General features: G+C 39.6%; 1 protein-coding gene across 3 annotated transcripts in view; it reads right to left on the bottom strand.

The window, feature by feature from the left end:
* Positions 1-2,527: 2,527 nt before the first annotated feature.
* Positions 2,528-23,846, bottom strand: part of MCTP1 (multiple C2 and transmembrane domain containing 1) — a 488,682-nt gene continuing 467,363 nt past the window's right edge. For all 3 annotated transcript variants that reach the window (XM_054032853.1, XM_054032854.1, XM_054032852.1), the window contains 4 exons: positions 17,166-17,275; positions 13,746-13,855; positions 4,778-4,875; positions 2,528-3,653 (listed from right to left, as the gene is read on the bottom strand). In XM_054032853.1, coding sequence (XP_053888828.1) covers positions 3,582-3,653; positions 4,778-4,875; positions 13,746-13,855; positions 17,166-17,275 — 390 coding nt within the window. In that variant the 3' untranslated portion in view covers positions 2,528-3,581. The remainder of the gene's footprint in view (positions 3,654-4,777; positions 4,876-13,745; positions 13,856-17,165; positions 17,276-23,846) is intronic.

The raw sequence follows: 23,846 nt of genomic DNA, 5'->3' as shown, positions 1-23,846 counted from the left end.
CTCACAAAACTAAGTGGTTGGGCAACAAAATGGCAAATGAAATTTAATGTGGATAAATGTAAAGCAAGGCACATTGGAAGAAATAACCCCAACTATACATACAATACGATGGGGGCTAATTTAGCTAAAACAAATCAGGAAAAAGATCTTAGTCATCATGGATAGTTCTCTGAAGATGTCCACGCAGTGTGCAGCGGCGATCAAAAAAAAGCAAACAGTATGTTAGGAATTATTAAAAGGGGGATAGAAAATAAGATGGAGAGTATCTTATTGCCCTTCTATAAATCCATGATACGCCCACATCTTGAATACTGCATACAGATGTGGTCTTCTCATCTCAGAAAAGATATACTGGCATTAGAAAAGGTTCAGAGAAGGGCAACTAAAATGATTAGGGGTTTGGAACAGGTCCCATATGAGAAGAGATTAAAGAGGCTAGGACTTTTCAGCTTGGAAAAGAGGAGACTAAGGGGGGATATGATAGAGGTATATAAAATTATGAGTGATGTAGAGCAAGTAAATAAGGAAAAGATATTTTACTTGTTCCCATAATACAAGAACTGGGGGCCACCAAATGAAATTAATGGGTAGCAGGTTTAAAACAAATAAAAGAAAGTTCTGCGCACAGTCAACTTGTGGAACTCCTTGCCTGAGGAGGTTGTGAAGGCTAGGACTACAACAGCGTTTAAAAGAGAACTGGATATATTCATGGGGGTTAAGTCCATTAATGGCTTTAGCCAGGATGGGTAAGGAAGGGTGGCCCTAGCCTCTGTTTGTCAGAGGGTGGAGATGGATGGCAGGAGAGAGATCACTTGATCATTGCCTGTTGGGTTCACTCCCTCTGGGGCACCTGGCATTGGCCACTGTCGGTAGACAGGATACTGGGCTAGATGGACCTTTGGTCTGACCCGGTACGGCCTTTCTTATGTTCTCCCTCCCAGCGCATCAGATTGGCTAAAGTAAGGTGAGGGGGTTTATCACTTTCCCCACAGCAGGTTCAGGGGGCTTAGCTGGGGCAAACATGAAAGAGGAGTTAGGCTAGGATGTCACAACTCCTTATGTAAATGTGGGGAAGCTGTCCTGTGTGGATACTCCATAGGGAAGGGACAGAGTGCTCAGATTAAATCCTTTACCAATCCATTTTAAGGAGGTATTATTTAAAGGAGCAGAAACAGGCTGTTTAGAGCTCCTATGACTCATACAGGCAGGAACCAATATTGTCCATAGTCTCTTTCCCCTCCTCCCCCCCAAAAACAACCACCACCACCACCACCCACATTTGAGGGGGTGGGAGGATGAGGGGACCAGAATATGTAAGGAGGAGAGTGACAGAAGCCCCCTCTGTATAGGTTTATGGAATTACCTGCACTTTCATCTGTGAGGTATGCCCAGACATTTAAGAATAAAGTTGTCAGCTTATTAAACCACAGAATATCTCCTGTCCTCCTTCCAGTGTAGCTGGACAATGCTGTAACTGTTCATAAGGTAGACATTACCATTGAACTAAATACTAGAAATTCAGTATAGGAAATTGCACAACAACTGATGGATAAGATAGAGTACAAGGCTTTCAGTACAGCAGAGAAAGTCTGGATACATCAATGGGGGACAAATTTTTACACTTCATCAAATTTAAAGTTATTTCAAATAAGAGTCCCACAATAATGCTTTAGTAAGGTTGCGTTGTGCACAAATGGTGTTCATAACCTGACACCTGAAGCAATATGGATTTAGTTTGATAGTATTTTCTTTACAACTGAACTATGTATTTCATTCACTAAACTACTTAGTACAAATTAATATTATTGGTACATATAAAAAGAGATGTAGTCAGTTACAAACCTGGCAGTATTTTTATTCACTAATGGTGTATTGTTCTTCAGCAACCAACAGTGACAGGATAGATATGGGTGCATTTTAAATAGATCACTATAACATAATGATCTATCTGGAGCACATTTAGGCCAAAGGCTTTTCACAGAAAGGTAATAGGAGTGGCATTCTTTCAGGCATGTTATACAAACAGAAAAGATCAAAATAGCTCTATTATAAAAAGCATTAATTAGCAACATATCTTTACAACAAAAATAAGTTTCCAAATTAAATAATTAACTGCATTGCTCATGAGAGCTAGACACACATATACATTTCCCTGCATGCGCTATTTCTAAATATCTTTTTCAAATACGTAGTGCAATGCAACTTTCCCAGCAATCACAACACAAGCCAGCTGCCCCACAAAATAGGGCACAGAGAATTTCTCCTGGCCATAATCCTGCAGTTCCTATTCAGGCAAAATTCCATGTGACATTACTAAGAGTGTTGACTAAGAGTCAAATAAGTAGGCCCTTAGTAGTGGATAGTACACTCCTATCTGGGGAGTTACTTTAGGTGTAGAACTCTTCATGCAGAGATATGAGAATATATCTCTATGTATTATTTATACAATGGCTATTAAAACATTTGAAATGTAAATCATGTTTGTGTGCATGCCATTTAATTTACAAAATAGACTTTCAGGCAGTGGGGGGATGTCTGTATCAGGAGGACTGATTACTTTATTAAACAAAGAAATAAAACTGGTATATCACTTTTACTACTGCATTTTTCCCTTACACTGTATGTCACACCAGTAACAGGTAATATAATATGCCATAAAGCATTTTAATATGACTTTGTAATTAGAAAGCAAAAACATTTTCTGTAACAGTTTAGTATTAAAAGTCTTTATGTGCACAAATGGTGTTCATAACCTGACACCTGAAGCAATATGGATTTAGTTTGATAGTATTTTCTTTACAACTGAACTATGTATTTCATTCACTAAACTAGTTAGTACAAATTAATATTATTGGTACATATAAAAAGAGATGTAGTCAGTTACAAACCTGGCAGTATTTTTAGATATATGTATGTATTTTAAAGTCTCATGATGGAATGATAAAAAAGGCAGGAATCTCTTCAATTAATGGAGCTCTAGTAAGAAATTTGCACTTGGGCTACTTGTAAGCTAATGAGAAATACACCAAGTCAGTCTGAATACACTGCACGAGAAGTTAACAAGAGTGTCTAAAGCTTTGATAAAACTTAAATGCAGTAGGTTCCATTACATTGTATTTCTGTTTAAAGTTATAAAAAATAAAAAACTGTAATGGAAACTTATTGGATAAAAATATTAACGTTCAAATAAAACTGCACTTACATTTTCAAATCAGATTTATATTTATATTTTTGCAGATTTGACTTGAATATTTAATTTAGTTTTATGTGCCTTCTACTATCAAAAGATATTACATATCTACCACTTATTTTACATTACGTATTTTTATTGTGTTATGTTATGAATCACAGGCTTTCCCCACAGTATAACCCATATTTGAAGGCTTCATCAAATTTTTCTGTACAATGCTAAATACATTTTGAATGATAAATGCTTTTGTACAATATTTACAAATTCTCTCCACTGTGATAAAAAGGCAAAATAAATAAAAAGCTTAGAGAAAGGAAATGCTGCCTAGGCTTTGGGCTTTTCCTTTTATCTTCCCTCAGCAGATGCTAGACTCCTCAGGAGATGAAGCTGGCTAGCCAGGATTGTTTCTCTTCCTCTTATTTGGGCTGTGACTGGGATCTTGTTTCAGTTCTTGGTAGTGCACCTGTTTAAACACAACATTCAGAAAGAAACTGGTCAGGTGGCCACTCACCAGCAGAAAAAAAGAGCACCAAAGGAATAAGAGATTTTTTTTTTTTTCCTTGGGGAGAAAAAGTGCTATTCTGCTTCAAACTGTATGGGATCTGCAGCTAGGCTGCAAAAACAATAGAATGATAGATCAGGAGTAAGAAGAAAAATCAGAATTAGGAAAATCCTGCCAGGAAATAAAATAGGGTATTGATTTAGGGAAGTCTTTTTGTTTTCCTCACAAAATGAAAATAAAACAGTATCCAGTTGAAAGAGATCAATAAAAATTCCTTACAATCTGTTATTTAATACATTCTCCAGTAATGCAAAGCCCACACCATGTAGAGGGGCAGATTCAGACATAACGTCTGCAAGTGCAACACCAAGTATGAATTTAACCCAGCATCTGAAAATGTTAAAGCCTATCCTCTTGATCTACCTAGTGATTTATGAGAACAACATGCTGTAACACTTAACAGTTCATGTAATATCCCACACCACAATATAAGTGCATGAACTTCATAACACATTTTTTTAAAAGGGCAACCTCATCCCCTATAGTAAATAAAACAATTTTCACCTTAGAAAAATAGGTGGCAACAATAGCCCAAATTCACAGTGCTACCACAAGATACTGGGCAAAACAGCCTGACATTGGCTGCACTATTGAATTTCCTTTCATTATGTGATATCCCTATTTCCTCTCTTCAGGGGCTGATGGCTTCAGGCAGAAGCATTTCCTACAACAAACCCCAGCACTACATTACTCCAGCGATATTTACAACAGTCCCTGGCAGTTGGTTAATAGCAATTTGGTCACCCACTACCATTTCCCAACCCCCCTCCCCCCTTTTTTTTTTTTTTTTAAACTGATTGCCCCTGAGGCTCCCTAAAGATACAACCAAGGCAAAAACTAATTCCCTAACTGGAAAAAGTGCAGAAGATTCACCAGCCTGTTTGAGTTTCAATTTATATGAGCCAGAGAATATAAAGTCAAAACAAAATAATACCATTTTAAAAATTATAAAAAACAAAGCCATAGTATTATTAATCTAATGTTAAATTGACAACCATATGAGAATTAAAAAAATATATACACACCACTTGTACATCTGAGGGAACTCTGGAAAGGAAGTCAAGTAGCTCATTGTTATCAATTGCATATGGACTGCGAAGTTTCTTTGTAAATTTATTGATGCCTGGAAAAGTGATAGTTCAAACGTTATTAAAATCTCTGGAGTTTTTATATCATCAATTATTACAAAAACATTTTTGGCAAACTTCTGACAAAGATTTTAAGATACATTTCATAGGTTGATTTTTTAGCATTAACTTAGTGCACTGTATACTCAGGCCTGATCTATACTACAAAGTTAGGGCACCGTACTTTGACTTGCATCAACCTAGTTGTGACATGTGTCTACACCAAAATTTGTCTCCTGCCAACATATGCACACCATTACAGTGACACAATGACACCATCGACCTACTTAGGGTGACAGTGCGACTGTAAACACTGCATTTCCTATGTCAACTCTAACTGCTCTCCAGTAGCTGTCCCAAGGTGCCCCTATTCCTGCAAAAGTGGCCTCTCTGGTCACAAACTCCACAGCCAAGAGGTCACAGAGACCCAAAGCTGCCCACCACCTCCTCACCCCTCCTTTAAAAATCCCTTTTCCTAACTGCCTCCCCCTGAGGAACACACCTATCAGCTCACCTTTTTTGTGTGCATCAGACCTTGCCAGCTCCAGAGGCACTAGAAGCACTCCTGCTGAGAGCAGGCAAGATGTTCTGGATCTACTTGTGTGAGGAGAAGAGGCTGTGCAAGCACATCTATGGAACAGCCACAGAAATATTGACAGCTATGTTCAGATTGCACAGGGGATGCTGAAACAGGGGCCTGAGAGGGGTGAACAGTAGTGGCACCTGACAGCAAAGGAACTTTCCCTGGGATATCAGAAGGCAAGGGAGGGCAACAATAAATCTGGTGGTGTCCCCAGACCTGCCGTTTTACAACAAACCATGCCATACTTGGTGGTGACTCCACCGACACGCTACAGAGCACTGTGAATGCTTTGCTGGAGCCTGAGGAGGAGATCCCGGCTGTGAACAGTGATGTGGGGGCAGATGTGGACTGGAAAGAGGTAATCTTAAATTGTTGGACACAACATAATTTTATTTTAAAAATTACTAAAACTATTTAGCTGAGAGAAACACGAAGCAGTAGGCCAACTCTTACTACTTTTTCTCTGGCTGCCAACCCAAGGATGTGGCTCCTACTATTTAGTCATGGGGGGGTCTTTTACATACTTTAGGGGACACCACGATTAAGGCAAAGAAAAATAATCATAATTATTAATCATTTTATTATTAAATAAAGGAAAAGAAAACAACAAGTAAATCACTGGTGACTTCCATTACAATCTCTTGTCTCTCTCTCCGTGGAGAGCTTTAAAAGAGATTACATGCTGGAGCGTGAACCAGTCCAGGGGGTGCTTTTCTCTTAGTAAGTTAAGACCAAAGTATAATGTTGCCTAGAATTATTATGAATGCAGTTTAGCATCGTATTAGATACTGAAACAAACTATTGTTGCCTCTACATAACCAGCTTAAGCTTAAATAACAAGACAATTTATAGTTGGAGAACGTAAGCAATCTTAACTAATCCTACGAAATTTAAGAAAATATTTAAATTAGTTACCTAGTAGAAGCCATTTCAGGCCAATTAATCAATATTAAGAATCCTAAATCCAATTAAAATCCACTATTTCTGTTTGCCAATGTTTAGCGCATCTCTTCTCCAGGAAGACATGGTTTAACCATCTGATGATTAACAGGAGAAAGTTAATATTTTAAGTTACAAAAGCATCATAATAGCCCAAAAAAATCATTACAAGGGTCTTGGCAGTGTCTTAGTTAACTTTCTCTCACCAAAGCAGGTTGACGTTTTGGGGAGGTTTCCTTGGTTTCTTCTTGAGTCTTCTGTGTTTTTCCTGTCTGTCTGTGGCACTTTGCTGGATGAATAGGATGGGTTGTGAGGTGCTTGCTGTCTAAGAAGAGTAGCCAGGGGCAGGGGTAGGGGCACAGGGCTGTATGCATGTGTGAGGGGCTCACTTCAGAGTTTTTAAACCTGTCTCCTTCCTATTTTGAAGAAACTATAGAAACACACACCCTTTTGAGGTTTTTAGATTTAGAATTTTTAGATTAAAGTTGATTGCTGTCATCCTAAGGGTTGGCTTAGGTGACACTTTCAGCTCTTGAATATGCAGTCTGTTTAATGAATATGCAGCATTTCTTTAACTGCCTTTGTTCTTGGGGATGGAAAGATCCAGATATCTTTTACAATTAAAACTTTTTCTTTTTGTTCAGTTCATTTTCTAAGATTTTTTTTAGTTTTCTCTTTTAAGCTTTTTCCAATAGTCCAAAACATTCCTGTTTTTATACAAAAGTTCTGTTCTTAAAAAGTGGTTTTTTTAAATTAAATAAATCAAATATTCTTGAGCTTAAATAATTAAGTGTTGACGACTTCGGAGATTTGATTCTTCTATTCCAGAGTTGGTTGAGGGTTTGCTTGTGCACTGCCAGAAATTAATTTCCCATTAATATGAATATCCTATACTTAAATGGCTTCTCACACTAGTTGAGCAAGGTTATTAGATTCCATGTTGGTCCATCAGGCATTTTAACATTTACACAGCAATGACATCAGGAGCTATATTAGGAAGTTTTCATTTAGCTAACGTATTTGGAAGTCTGCATTTCACAGAGGTGTTTGTCATTTCAACATTTAAGAAATAAATAAAAGTTTAAAACATCTCCAACTAAACATGTTTTTCTCTAAAGTGTTTAAGAACACAAGCAGGTTTTCTTGCAAGAGTGGGGATTGGTAGAGCCCACTTTACCTAAACTTATTGCTCTGATAACACACCCTACATTCCTTTCACAATCATGTTTCTTCCTAAAACATCAATGTTTACATGCTTTATTTCTTGATATTTGCTTGTCCATGGGAAATAAAAACAGAAACCTGGAATTTCTTTGATTAGCTTTAACATTTCCTAACATAACTAGCCAAACATATGTATTTCCAAACATCCTGACTATAACCTTCTTAAAGCTATATCTTAATATTCAATAAAGGTGCAAACAAGTCTGTAATGACTTAAGAAATTAAGTCAAAATAATTTTATTAATGTAATTTTTGCATCAATATTGAGGTCTTTCCTCCACAAGAAAGGAGGTGGGGAGGAGAGGTGGCAAGGACCATACTGTGAGGCAGGATCTGTTTGAAGATGCCCCTGAATGTCTGACCCTGATCTGGAGGAGAAAGAATAGGATTCAGAAGGACTTGCTCTCTGACTCCCTCCCATCTTCTACTGCCTCAAGTCTGTGAACATAGGGCTTGGGAAGAGCCATATGACCATGAAAGACTGAGAATGGAGAGAGCAGTTGCTGCAGGAGAGGGAAAAAGACAGAGAGGTGCATCGGGAAGTGCACCAGGACATCATGAATTTGCTCAGGCAACAAACTCAGACTTTGCAGAGCAATATTGACCTACGTGCCCAAGATCCTGGACTCAACAGCCTTTCCAGTTATTGGAGAACTCCACAGTTGCAGCTCCCTACATCCCCCAACATACCAGATGGCAGCCTACTCTACATCCTTATCCCTACCACTGCACACGGGCGGGACAAGAAGAAGAATCATAACTACACATATACAGACCTGTGAAAACCACAAGGTGCATGTGTAGCCACAACCTACTATACTGTAGTAGGTTTTACATATATGAATATTAATGATCACACTTTACTTCCTTTTTACTTGGCATTTTCAAGTATGGTTCACCCTTTTACAGTGTTGGTAGAAGACTTAACTTTGTTTGTTTGTTGGCTCTTTAATTTTGTTGTCTGTTTCTTTGCACACAACGTTCTTTTTTTGGAAACTCGGTATCTTTATTAGTTTACACCAAGCATTACAGAGTTCACAGCAGGAAGCAAACACCCACTGGTATTTAATCTTCGTACACACGACAGTCACTTTCATAAAACCATCAGAGAACATGATTGTGGTTAACTGTTAAAAGAGCCTTTCTTTAATGCCTCCTTTAGCCATATATCTCCAGTTGGCTCTTCTCTTAGCTCATGTGTCTGGCTTTTCAAATTCAGCAGACACCCAGTCCCCTTCGTCCTCTCAGATATTATGTAATACCACAATAACCAGCTATAATGAAGGAGATGTTGGCCTTGCTGAGATCCTAGCTAGTGAATAAACAGCACCCGCACCCTTTCTATCTACCAAAGCACATTCAAGGGTCTTTACCTGCTGAGCTAGTAGCTGAATCTTTTTTTGGTGCTGTTCAGGTAGCCAGTGTACAGCTTCAAGAGCCAGGGTAGCAATGGGTGGGCCGGGTCCCCCAGAATCACTGTTAGCATTTCAACATCACCAATGGTAATGCAGTGGTCATGGAAATACGTTCCTGCTTGCAGCTTTTTGAGAAGTCCTGTGTTCTTAAAGATGAGAGTATCATGTTGCTATCAATTAAGTGCCCCGGGTGATCCACTAGCACTTGCATAACCATGGAAGAGTATCCCTTTCTGTTGATGTACACAGTGACAAGGTGGATTAGTGCCAGAATAGAGATATGCATGTTGTGTATCACCCCAGTATAGTCTGACAACCCGATTGCTGCAAATCCATCCACTATTTCCTGTACATTACCCAGCATCACAGTCCTGTGTAGCAGGAGATGCTTAGTGGCCTTACACACTTGATGACAACTGCCTCCACTGTGGATTTTCCAACTCCAAACTGATTGCCAGCTAATGGACAGCAATCTGGCGTTGCAAGTTTCCACATCATGATTGCCACTTGCTTCTCCACTGTTAGTATATCTCATTTTGATGTCCCAGTACTGGAGGTCTGGGGCAAGCTCAGCACACAGATACTGGAGTGTGGCCTGTCACATCCAAGAGTTCTGAAGCCACTGCTAATCATCCCAAACCTGCATTACAATGAGATCCTATTAATCAGTCCTCGTTTCTCAAGCCCATAAGCAGTGATCCACCATGCAGAACGGCTCCGCAATCACCAGCAGCAACCTGGCATTTTTTTCATCATCCCCATGAGTATCTGGTTACTGTGCTTGAACATCTCTTCATCTTCCTCATCACAATCTTGGTTGTGGTAGTACTGGTTCAAGTTCTGCAAATACAGGCGAATCATGCATCTTCTATTAGCAACTCTCATGAGAATGGTGCTGAGCTGTGACGGATCCATGCTTCTGCCAGAGAGATGGCAGAGACAAAAATGCAGTGCATGGGGCTGTGGGGATTTTTTTTAATGGTGTGAAGATTATAGGATGTGGGAATTATTTCAGGATGGAGAAAGCAGCATGGTGGTAACTTGACCTCTCGCTCCCAGAAATCCCTAGGCAAATCACTGATATCCCATAAAGCACCGCAAAAAAGTCCCAAAAGACAGTGGGCTGGGCAGTGGCACAGGGCACACTGGGATACCTACCCATGGTGTGCCAGATTTTACACTGACACAACACTTATGTTGGGTATGTGTAGCACCAACGAAAGCACCCAAGCGCGCAAGTACCCAAGTGATATACAAAAGTCAACGACTGTTTCCTGATGCAACTTGCACTGACAAAACTTTGTAGTGTAGACATGGTATCAGTCTCTAAAAGTGCTCATGGAGTATTTCCCCACCACCACCACCATCCCCTCCTTTAATTTTCATCTTGGCAGTAACACCTAAAGGTGATTGGAAGTTTTCAGATGGAATATTTTTCTGTTAGAAAATGCCAATTTGTCAAAAGCAAAACATTTTGTGGTAACATGTAGATTTTGAGAAGGGTTCAGATGGAACCCGACCTTGCTAGTCATGTTTCAAAACCTGCCTGCTAGGCACGTTTCAGTGAAAAACCTGCTTGGTTTCCTGCCAGCTTGCCTGCCCAGCTCCGTGGCAGCTGGCCTGAAGAATTGGCTTAGAGTTGGAACCCAGTGCTTCCGGAGTCGACAGCTCCAGGGAAGCTCTGCCATGATATGAGACTCTTGGGCCAGCTAGCTGCCCAACTTCTGGAGTCTGGGGAGCAAGCTGCCCAGAGAGCTGGGGAGTCCTGACATCCCACAATATTTCATCCCAGAAATACTAAAACATGATGTTTCTGAAATATGCAATATGTTGCTGGGGCTGGCAGGCTCCATGGCACCCTCAACTCAGAACATTCAGGGACTGTCATGGAGCTGGGTATCCTGGAAGCCCTAGCAGCTTCTGATTACAAAACTGCATGTCAGTTTCATTCAGCAACCACCAAGGGTCCCAGGGAGCATATTTCACTCCAGAAATATGTTTTGGAATTTCTGAAATTAAATATTGCAGAACTTCAGTTCACAAAAAATTTAGACTCTTTGGCCCAATTGGGACAAATTTTCTGAAAACTCTTCCATTACTGAAGAATGGAAATTTGATTTCCTGGTCAGCTCTAGTGGCAACTGTTTTGTTTTTACCTTCTGGCACTTTACAGTAAATCAAAGTAATGATCTTTACTTCTCTGCTTCAGAACTCTCAGGCTATACTGTCAGATTCAAGCTCCTGTCACAGTTTTGTTGTGGGTTTTTTTAATATATATTTTGACTTAGGAATATTATTAGAATGGGAGGTTTGATAGTTTATTTTTCCACAAAAAGAAAAGCTGTACTAGGTTATTCAAATCAGCAACCAAATTTCAAAGTCACCAGGCCCATCTTACCTAATCTAAGCTAAAACAGCATTTCTAAATTACAATTGCTATTGCATATTAGACACTGGGTCTGAAGCACCCCGGAGGGCTCCCTGGGTAATAGCCTGGCAAGGCCTAGTTTGTGGGCTGTGGAAACAAAAGATGTCCAAAGCAGGGCCCACAATGGCACAAGCCTCCCAAAATCCCACATCAGCCAGAGCAAGCTGGGACAGCACTCAAAAAGAACTGGGCCTGGTCTGTGGGTTTTGGGACCAAGCTAGCTGGGACATAAGCTGATTCAGTTTCTCATTCAGGCACCCTTTGCTGGTAGATCATCTATGAAACTCTAGCCAGGTTATAAAGCTTCATGCCCTTGCCAGAATGTGTATAGCAGAGCAGCAGTGGTAACACCACTGGCCTTCCACAGAGTGAATCCACAATCCTACACAACTGCCCTGCAGTGCAGGACATGAGGAGAGGAGAAAGTTGCACCCTGAGGGGGTGAATTTGGTAATTGGTGTACGTTTTGAAATTCCAGCCCTTACTAAAATTGGTGAATAGGGAATCTGAGACCCAGCCACATCCATTTGAGGGGACCCAATTCAGCCTGGAGGCACTGAGAAATCAAGTGTCTATCCCAGACCTTCTCAAACTGATCTTGGACCACCTGTTGGTAAGGAAGAGCTGGCAGACCACATGAAATCAGCTGCTTCTTAACAGAATTAGATTGCAGGTAGTCCAGAAGAGACACTGGACAAGTTTGAGAATTCTTAGTTTATTCAGAGGAAAGAGCAAAGAATCCTTTGGAATGAAGAGTCTCGGAGAAAAAGTCTTCTGTGGGTGCAAAAGAGAAAAATGTAGCAATGCAGATCCTATCTGACATTGCATGGAGGAAATTTCTTTAGGAGAAGAGTTGCCTCACTATACAGCAGCATGGCCATATGAATTTGCAAAGCAGCTCAGAAACTACTTTCCTGGAGGTGACAACCTGTCTTTCACTAAAACCAAATAAAAATAAGCATTTGCTTTTAAATGCAGAAAAATGAATGAGAAGAGGAGTTGAATATACATCAATGAGGGTAGAAACTCCAAATAAAGTGAAAATGTGTGTGTGTTTGCTGGGTTCCATTTCAAGAACAGTTTTCTGGACTTAGTCAACAGTTTAAACTTCTGTCACAAATGCTCTCACACCTGGTCTATGTGGGGAAAAATGAAATTTTGGAAACAAACTAAAAGACTGTGCCTCATGGCAAGGGAAGCTTAGCGGTAGAAAAGTAAGTAGTAAGATGAAATCCTTGAACATAAAACACCTCATACCTGCCTCTTTCATTTGTATAGATTTTTTCCCCTAAAACTTCTTAACTGCTCCCTGTTTCTTCTGTGTTCATAGCTCATCAAATACAAGTTTTCTGAACTGTATAATCAATTTTGGTGTCATTTCATTTATGTGTAAGGACTCAAAATATTCTGCCTCGACCCAGTTTGCTTCAAGTTTCCTAATCCTGATTTAGATATAAGAAAATTAACTATTTGAAGTCATTTTAGTGATTTTATATGTTGTCCATGGAGTCTGAACATTGAATTCTCCAAGACATGAGTTTTTCCAGAAAAGAAAAGCTAGTCACTCCCATAGACTTAAATGAGATTTTTCTCTGTACAAGGTGTGTATTTACGAAATGCAGGTACAGCCTCTACAGAGGTGGGGGGGGTGTTAAAAATATATGATCAAAAACATTGAACAATCTTTATAACTAGTATACTGTACAGTAGCTTTTCTAAATCAGTATAAATAAAATACACAAGCCTATATGAGAGGTTAAGCTGTCTCCTAAAAAAAACAAAAACAAACAAAAAAAAAGCCAACCCACTTTTGTTCATTATCCACCAGTAAAATAGCATATATGTTTTTGTTAGTCTAAAGGTGACCCTTTAAGCAGGTGTCTAAGCACTGTGTTTACATACACTTACACAAGATAAAGTGCTGCAGCAAAAACATATTGTCCTAAATGCACTATATAGATTGAAATGCCCCTGTTCGTGTATAAGTGGTGAAAATAAATCAGAGTAATATCTAGACAAAGCTACACTTTGATATATGAAGAATCCTCATGGCTACATGTTTATAGTATGATGAAGTCTAGAATGCCAGACAAGAAAAATGCATTTTGCAGGTGGGCCTAAATCTTTACACAGTTGTGATTTTTAACTAGCCTGTCTGTTTCCATCATGGAATAGCTTCATGACCATAAATACTGAAAACTACTGACAGTATAACTCATCCCTTAAAAAACAGTTTGTTCTAAGTGGCACAGACAGTTAAAAAAAGGCTTTACTTACCCCAGACAAGGACAATGTATCTCAGTGGAATGAAATACAGGATGACTGTGAACACACAGAGGGCAACAATTGCCAGCCAGCTTAAGAATGGGACAGTCCAGTTGAATGTACTGAATGAAAAATTAACATAAGTCAGAAGTCTGATCACTTCACAGAACTAATAAGAGAACAAACAACGGGCAGGCAGACTACAACTCTGTAAATGGAACAGTCAGTACTCAGCAGTGAGAGGACTGAAACTGTATATGAATGCATGTATGCTAAATATGTTGGAGATCTCGGGTTTGATCCCACCCCCTGAGAAGATGAAACTGGGGCTTAGACTCTTTATCCCACACAGGATGGCACCTATAAGTGCCTGTATGCAAGCTGAAAATGCTTATGGCCTTAGGAGTTCCAATACTTTCCCCTATTTTAGCCCCAGATCTCTGCCCTCTGTTCACTTGCTCAAACAGAGTCCAAGGCATCCCTCCACTCTTAACTGGAATGAGAGTATTATACAATGCTGCTTGGGTAGCCTGATTTGATTCTCTCCTGTGCTCTGTCTGAAATACATGGCCAGAGAAAGAAATTAAAAGCTGATCAGAGGGCACGTCTTTCTCTGTTTAACTTCCTGTCAGTGATCGTTCAATCACAGTGCAGGAGGACTGAGTGAAAAGTGTGCCTATGTGCAAGGTAGGCAACCTTTTCACACTAATGTTAGTGGGTTAGGGAAAGGAAGGTACGATGGGTTTTGCTGAAGGTGAGGGACTATATAGGGAGGAAAGGGAAGGAAAAAAGACAGAAGCAGGGCAGCAAAGGAAAGGGAAAATGGGGTGGGGAAAACAAAAGAAGGGAGAGGTCAAAGAGAAAGGAAATTACAATAAGGAAACAAGCTGTACCAATCTCAAAAAAATGGGACGGGCATTATTTGTTCAAAGACAAAGGAAAAACAGAGGGATTGGGCTCCAATGGAAGTTTCAGGGAAATGGGTGGTCACATCAAACCTTCAGATTAAAAAACCCCTAAGTGTGTGTGTCCCAGATCTCAAAGTGTAATAAAGATCTGCTGAGCAGCCAGTTTTGTAGAGCCTGAGTCTGGAAGCAGCTATGTTATAGGTCTCCCACCCTGAAGTGCAGTGAAGAGATGAAGGCCAGATGGCTGATTTTAAAACATCCCAGGGGAGTTTTTGTTAAATGGACTTTGGTTAAAAGGGATTGTTATATAAAAATCACTACCACTCCAAGGATGCTCCCTGGCATTTGTCTTCCCATAAGAAAAGTATGCTTTTGGCTCTAAAAAGGTTGACAGTGTCCCTTTAAATTATTATTAATAGATATGTATCCGGATCATTTTGGCTAAATGATTCTGGCTTCTGTGGTTAAATAATTACTATTGTATGAGTTGCTAGCTATAATTTTTCATAATGATCTCGGGCTTCTTTTGGTTGTGTTTGTCTTTTTTCCTCCCCAGCAATTTTGACATGTCTCCAGAATGAACATTATGTAAGTGTCAATTGCTGTAGGATCACTCCCTAAATCCTGGGGGACACCTGCTCTTTTCCCTTCTTCTGCATGTATTTGGGGGGAAACAGAAGGTTGAGGGTCTGCTCGCATTCTTGTGACTCGCCTTGGGTGCTATGGATCACAGACACCCCATGTGTGGGAACACTGGCTCCTCACTTAGCAAACCTCCGTATGTGCTGTGTTAGCACTGTATTCAGTACAATTTTCCTTTTATATTTTTAGGAACAAATTACAAAGATTTATAGGAAGTGTCATTAATCTCACTTGTTTAGCAAGTTATGTTGCTTTCTTATACAATGGAGCAAAAATATCTAATTCCAAAATGCACAATTTAACAAAATAATCAAGATGACTTCCCTGTGCAGCCTTTTAATGAAAGGTTTCTTTCAAAAGGAGGCTTGTTTTTAGAGCTTGCACAATATAAAATGTCTGTGCTTTCCTCTGCTGGTGTGCGTCTGGCCTGGTTTAAAGTTGTATAATGCACTATTTTACACACATACTCCCACTGGAAGAGCTCTCAGGTTTTCCTTTTAAAGCCTTTGTTCTGAAATTCATAGACTACAACTTTCTGTAACACCATTCTCACAGAGTCACAGAGTTTAGGGCCAGAAGGGACCATCAGATCACCTAGTCTGACCTCCTGTTTATCACAGGTCACCAACACCACCCAAAACCCACACCCTAAACCCAAAACTTCTTGATTCTAAAACACTTTCTACTAGCCTATTAAGAGGTGAAGGAAAGCAGCATTTGAGAGCATGATAAGCCTCATATGTCCTGTGGACTGGCCACTTACCAATAGGCCATTTTCTTCTGATTCGCTTCCACTGGGAGTATTTCTTTTGTGGCTATATCACTGTGCACATATTGCAATCTCATAAGCATGGAATATAAATGATCACGTAGGCCAGATTCACCAAATCTAGTACAGAGATGTGTGAAGTCTGGACCCTGGACAGTATTCAAAATGAGGCAGGAAAACAATGCTTTCACTGTCACTCAGCTTTAGAGTCCATTGAATGTATCACAGGAACCCTGCTGGTAGAGGCTTTTGAGGGGATGCTCTGAATCAGTGCAGCTCCCTACCTTTTTGGCTGCACTGACATAGCATAAAGGAGGTTGTGAATGCTTTGCACCAAACATTCCATCTTAGGGGGACATGTACCTGACTTTATGTTGGCAGAAGTCCAGGTTGAATTTAGTCCTATCTTTTAGTTGAGAGAATCTTTATAGAATGTTTCTGGTCTCAAATAATAAACATTAAATTACTCATTCATTTAACATGTCAAACACATACCAAACTTCCTGTAATGGGCCAGCATCAATCAAAGGCAAACACTGCATAATTTTGTTTTCAAAAACAATCTATACATATGCTGTATCATTTTAAATCTTAAAAAATAAGCAGTGGTTAAGTATGTTGGTAAGTCATATATTTTATGCACAAAGACTATAAATTACACATAAAATAGGATGAGAAATTGTTTTCAAGGTAACCTGATCTAAATAAAAAACCTTCCTAGTAATAGAATACATGTGTATCTTTAAAATCTCTGAAATCCTTATTTAGGTCTGCTTATTTCTTTTATCATGACTTTGTATTGATTTTTTTAAAATGTCTGGGTTAAAAAGAGTGTTATGTCTCTCATCTGAAAGACAGTCTTATTTCTTACTTCAAAGCCACAGTTCTGATTCTTTTCCAATTCATATATTTCTAAATTCCAGAATTAAAATGACAGGACTTTCATGCATCCAAGGGCCAGCATAAAGCAAAGTAAATAATGATGAGATTTAGCAATATATCATCCAAAACTGTCGTCCCCGCCAAAAGAATGTAACATTTTGCAGCTTGGATGGAGGGAAAAAATGTGAGCACCATCAGAGAGCAATCCAGCACCAATGTGTCAGCACTCACTTCTTTATCCTTTCTCCAAAGGAAGCCACTTCATCAAGGACATTCTGGACACTGACACACACCTCCTGGATGGCATAGAGTTTATTCATAAATCCTTTTCTTTCACTATCCTAAAAGAAATAAAAAGGAAGTAGCAGCAATAATGTGAAAACTTTTTTGACTGTACTCATTGTCCTATATATTTCTGAAGTATATTTCAAAATCATACATATTGCAGACATACACAATGCTCATCAGTAAAAAGTCAGCATTTAGAAACTCTTACCACATGGCAGTATCTTAGATACCACAATTCTTTCCCACTACTTTGAATATTGTGTCCAGACAGTGTATAAACCAAGTACATAATGGAGCATAGTTTCATCTGCCACTGTAACAGTTTCCTAAATACATTTCAAAAGTTCAGCTCTCTGGCTTATAGAGGATGCCACTTTCATATCCTATGAACTCTGGTCAGTGATAAGAGTCAAGCAGCTATATTACATCTCAGATTTCTGAACTGCACTTTCTTCATTTGATGTGGGTATCCACATTTCAAGATGATAAAAGCTCCTTTGGAAGTACAGGGAGTAAGAAACCAGACACACTTCAGGTCCTAAGGACAGGCTGCTGACCTTAGAAAATGACTTGTCAAGTTTCTGTATATGATTTTTCTCCCCCCACTCTCACCATTGGGCAGGGATTACTTTAAATTTGACTGAGACACTATTGGGAAATGCCAAATGAATTAACTTGAGCGTGATAGGAAGGTTTGCAGCTCCTCCCTTCAGCTCTGAATATTATAGACATACAAAAAGAAACCCTTGCACTGCTGATCCTATGCTGCACCCACTATGCTGCTATCATCTATTCACATTCCAATTAAATGTATAGCCTGTTAGGACATCCTGGTACACCTACAGCACAGCAGGTGCAGTCTCCCCAGACAAACCTGTGTGCACTATTTAGCAGCAGACAGATGTGTTTTTAAATTGTTGAGGTCACTGGTATGTCTGACAATCATTCCACTGAATTTAGCCAATGAGCACACGCCCTCTTCCCAGGAGAGGTGGCATTCTGTATGGTAGTTTGGTTACTTCCTTAGCCAGGTTTCCAAACTGTATTGGATTTTGATTCATAGAGCCATTACTTTATCTACATAAGAAGATTCCAGGATTGTCACTCTGTGTTGTCACTCTGAAGCCTAGAACATCCGTGTTGTTGTAGCCACGTTGGTCCCAGGATATTAGAGAGACAAGGTGGGCGAGGTAATATCTTTTATTGGACCGACTTCTGTTGGTGAGAGAAACTTTCAAGCTCACACAAAGCTCTTCTTCAGGTATTGGAGAAGAGCAGCTCTGTGTAAACTCAAAAGCTTCTCTCTCTCTCACCAAAAGAAGTTGGTCCAATAAAAGGTATTACCTGACCCACCTTGTCTCTGTACAGTCAGTGTGAAGCAATGGAAACAGCTACAAGCATGGTTGAGAGTTCTTGTTTTGTTCCGAATATCACCAGGTTCAATCATCACAGATTTGCAATCCGTGGCCATCCAATTTTTAAGTTCTCAGCCATTTTTGTCTTTTTTCCACTTTATAATATATGGAGATATACCTAGCTCATAGAACTGGAAGGGACCCTGAAGGGTCATGGAGTCCAGCCCCCTGCCTTCCCTAGCAGGACCAAGTACTGATTTTGCTCCAGATCCCTAAATGGCCTCCTCAAGGATTGAACTCACAATCCTGGGTTTAGCAGGCCAATGCTCAAATCACTGAGCTATCCCTCCCCTCCATGAATTATGAATTATACCCATGTGACAGCATGCACCTAGTGTTAATATAAAGGTCTAATTAAGTATACATCCAATTTCATTATCTTTTTCAACTTTTAAGATCCTTTGATCAATTTTTTTTGTGAAATGACCAAAACAGAATGACCATTTGCCTCTGAAAACTAGGAATCATCCCTTATAAGTCCTTTTCATGCTGATGGTTTTACTAACAGCAACATTTTGTCTGTGTTTTTTGCCTCCTGAAGGAACCGTTAGTCAGCGGAACAGATTAAACTGACAACAAGTAGGCTAAGCAGACATGCACCTGAAGGACTACTCACAAGGTACATCCCGTGTTGATACTCTGTTCCCTCCCACCAGGAGACCTCCCCAAGAATCCTCACCCACTAGCCATATAGCATCAGATCCATATGGAGTCAGATTCTACCACTGAAAAATGCTGCATGTAACGACTCTACCACTACAGTGGCTAAAAGTCATTTTCTCCTGGCCTTTCTCAGAACATACATTATTCAGAGGTTTGATAAATAGGCCAAAAATTTACTAATGGATTGATTCACTGTCATCCTGCCTATAATGTATTTTCTTAGAAGCGTTCTATTTAAAAAGATGCTTTTCAGGGTTAGCAAAGTTTTGAAAAGCAAAATGTTTGGATAGAAATGTTTTACTTTAAAACTTCTTCCATTACAAAGTACATACTAACGTGGTCCCCTATGAATGAAGTAATTACTCTTTATATATTGTATCTGACCCAAAACCACAGTAGGTAATGGAATTGTTCTGTGTTGCATTCTAATATCTCTTACTTTTTCCACTAATGTTCAATAGTTTGAGAGTAGAAAATGCATTGGTATATTTCTTATAGTGTCATTTTTGCTTTTTTCCTTATAAACCAACTTGGATGAGGGAAATATCATCTAGTGTTTAAACATCCAAAGGTTCTCTAGTGACACTGGTTCAAAAACTGCAGTGTCAAGATTTCTTCTGAAGATGTTAAAAGAATTGAGGCACAAAAGATGGGTTGCCTGTAATGCAGCAATCATATGAGGGATATATATGACAAAACTATTTCTAATGATTCAGTATACTTAAAAGCTGTAAATACCAGGGGATGCAAAACACGCAAGTCATTTTGAACCCACTTATAAGAGTCAGATTGTATCCTCAATTCATTTGTGAGGTTAATAACCATATTGCTGTTAGTTCAAATAATGTATTGATCAAGCAAAAATGAAACAGTGGTACCCTTAGCCCACCCAACAATACTGAAATCTGTTTTTGAAGTTTTTTTGTTGAAGTATGCCTACTTTTATCTGTTATAGAATGTACGGGGAGATTGAAGTGTTCTCCTACTGGCTTTTGTATGTTACCATTCCTGCTGTCTGATTTGTGTCCATTTATTCTTTTACATAGAGACTGTCCGGTTTGACCAATGTACATGGCCAAACCCATTGCCTGCTCTGTCCTCATATCTACTCTAGCGACACCAGAGGACCCAACCACATCCACCACACCATCAGGGACTCATTCACCTGCACATTTACTAATGTGATATATGCCATCATGTGCCATATGATATCATGCCCCTCTGCCATGTACATTGGCGAAACTGGACAGTCTCTACATAAAAGAATAAATGGACACAAATCAGACATCAGGAATGGTAACATACAAAAGCCAGTAGGAGAACACTTCAGTCTCCCTGGACATTCTATAACAGATTTAAAAGTAGCCATCCTTCAACAAAAAAAACTTCAAAAACGGACTTCAAAAAGAAACTGCAGAACTAAAATTCATTTGTAGATTTAACACCATTAATTTGGGCTTGGATAGGGACTAGGAGTGGCTGGCTCACTACAAAAGCAATTTTCCCTCTCTTGGTATTGACGCCACCTCATCAGTTATTGGGCGTGGACCACATCCAACCTGATTGAATTGGCCCTGTCAACACTGGTTCTCCACTTGTAAGGTAATTCCCTTCTCTTCATATGCCAATATATTTATGCCTGTATCTGTAATTTTCACTCCATACATCCGAAGAAGTGGGGTTTTTACGCATGAAAGCTTATGTCCAAATAAATCTGTTAGTCTTTAAGGTGCCACCGAACTCCTCATTGTTTTTGTGGATACAGACTAACACGGCTACCTCAGATACATGAAAAGAAATCTGTTTTTTAATATAGTAGGAAACAAATAAACCACACTTCAGCCACAGCTGCTTTCTGCTCTTTATGCTATATGTAGTTTTGCTTCTTCAGTTTACATTCTCAGATGCTGCTTTCGTTATAAATGTATCTTGATTCATAATCAAATTGTGTGAGAAAAGAATTATAGCTATGTAATAAAAACAATGCCCTTTGTGACGTCTCCAAAACTCAACAGGGATTACTTTAGGAGATCCTGAGGCTATTTTTCTTTACAAATATTTTACAAGACAAACTTGTACCATTTTTGAAAGCATGTCTGTTCTAAATTATTCCCTTAAAAAAAAAAAAGGACGCAATCACCGTTCCTTCCCCCCATCTTCTGAGCTTAGAGGAAATTTGTTGACATATTCTGAGGCAGGCATAGACAAAACAGCACAGGAAAGATGAGGCAGTCAGAAGGATCAGGGTTCGGCTTTGCTTAAACTAATTCCACATGCCCCTGCTCCAAAGATTTGTAGAGAAAATAATCTGGGATAGGGAAAAGCTGCACATATTTTTTTTCCAGTAAGATGCTGTGTTAGCAAATAGAACATATGAGCCACCTTCAGAGAACCAAGGTCCTTAATAATCCATTTTTCAAACACTACTGGCATTTCCTTTCCAGACAAAGATGGACTGTGACGGGAATCAATTTGATCGTTTATGTGGCTACAATTGCCAAGTTTCTGGAAATAATTGCCATTTAAATACTGGATAAAATTTATGATATGAAGCCAACAACAGTTTTATTACTATTTAATTTCTATGATTTGTTTGTTTACAGTAGGCTTAAGGTAACTCAAAAAGCAAGATGTTTGGCGAGGGATGGGTTTAAGAATAAACCACAAAAAATGTCAAATTAATGTTGGTCTGACTTGAATTCGCAAAAGGAAGGGAATTCAGAGTAAGGATTGAGATTGTCTTCTCATAAATTGTGGTTTACAGTGGATATACTGCCTGACAAATAAAACCACTTGGCACTGATACAGTGATTTTCAACCATCTCTCTATTTTAGATATAGTGAATCTGAGGAAGAAAGTTAAATGATTTCTCCCAGATCACATTGCTGATCCTTATGAGAGACACACAGAATATAACCCTGCTCACCTGCGTCTCATGCCCTACCACTGGACCATACTTCCAATAGCATGCCACAATGCGGTGATTTAAGAAAAGAGTAACAGCTCTAGCACCACTTTGGGGAGTTAAAGGGCAACCCAGAAGCATGTATTTTAAAAAAGGAAAAGGGGCAAAAATAAAAAGGATTCTTCACTCATGTTGCTGTAAATCAGGAGTAACTCTATTGAAGTTAATTGACTCAAACATATGAAGAACTGGTTTTAAGTGACTGAACATTTTAAAGGTAGAAATCAAAGCTCTGAATAGGTTACAGTGGATAAATGCCCTAGACATAGATGTAACTTGACTAACTGGAAGGAGTGGGGCAGTTTTGGAAACAAGACAGAGATGGGTGAAGTTGAAGCAGGGGGAAGAATCACAAGTGGAAGTAGGTAGTTTCTAAGTTTTTAGGCAGTGCCGTGGTGGGGAGCAGGAAGACAGAGCATCCCTCGTTTCCTGAGCCTTTCTTCCCACCTGCTCTCTCAGGATAAGGAGCAGCAAGGTGTGTGTTGGGTGGTTATTTGTACAAAGGCTGAAGCTGACTGGCCTGTAATAGATAAAGCAGGAGAAGAGGAAACTAAGCTATCAATGGTAGAAGACCAGATATGAATCTTCTCACTGTGCCATATGGAGTTTTTTCTAACCTATCCCAGGGTTGTGGTAAAGACAAACATTTAATTCTTTGCCTCTGTCCCAGTGAATTACCAGTTACTGCACATCAGTAGGGACTCAACCTCTGACCTTCAGCACTGAAGAAGTGGGCTGTAGTCCACGAAAGCTTATGCTCTAATAAATTTGTTAGTCTCTAAGGTGCCACAAGTACTCCTGTTCTTTTTTCACTAAAACCAAAGGTCTCAATAATTTGAGATGAGGAAGAACTACTTTAGCAGTAGGAATACCATCTGCAAAATCCTACCCAGCAGCCCCATTCCAAGTCATGCGTCTCCCCATCAATATACACTGCCTTTACAAGGTTTCAGAGTCGACTGCTTCTCCCTATGAGGAGTTTCTCATCTTCTCTGCAGATAAGAGTGATTAGATTTGGGTCAGTCTCAGTAGTAGAGTAGATGCAACATCAAAACAGAAGGAATCACATGCAGTGCCTCCCCTGACTGAGTTTCAACCAGTCTCACAGTTGAAATGCACTGGGAAATGTCCATTCAGCCACCTGTGAATTAGACCCATGTCAGTTGGGAATGCCTTAGTCCTTTATTGGCAGGAATTGTTAATGCTTCCCTTAGGGAGGTCAAACTGGCAGCTATTGTTAAACACTATGCTATGGCTTGGCCCTGGCTCATAAAAACTGTCACTAGGTATTAACAACCTCACAATTACCTGCCAGACTGTAACCCCTGATTTCTGGGGAAGATCACTGGGAAGGTGATAGCAGGCCAACCCCAATAGTTTTTGATTTTCTCCAGTTTTTCTAAACCAGTATCAGTTGGGCTTCAGACCTGGGCATGGCACACAGATGATTCATTAGTGTATCATTTCCTCTGGGAAATGAGAAGAAGTCAGACATCCACAATGATACTACTAGATCTAAGCAGGCTTTGATGCTGTGGGTGCTGCTGATTTGTCCCCGGGACCTGATGGGGCTCATAAAT

This window comes from Malaclemys terrapin, chromosome 6 (genome assembly GCF_027887155.1).
Source record: "Malaclemys terrapin pileata isolate rMalTer1 chromosome 6, rMalTer1.hap1, whole genome shotgun sequence".
Lineage (NCBI taxonomy): Eukaryota > Metazoa > Chordata > Testudines > Emydidae > Malaclemys > Malaclemys terrapin.
The sequence above is the reverse complement of the archived record's forward strand: the minus strand, read 5'-3'. Positions and strand labels throughout refer to the sequence as shown.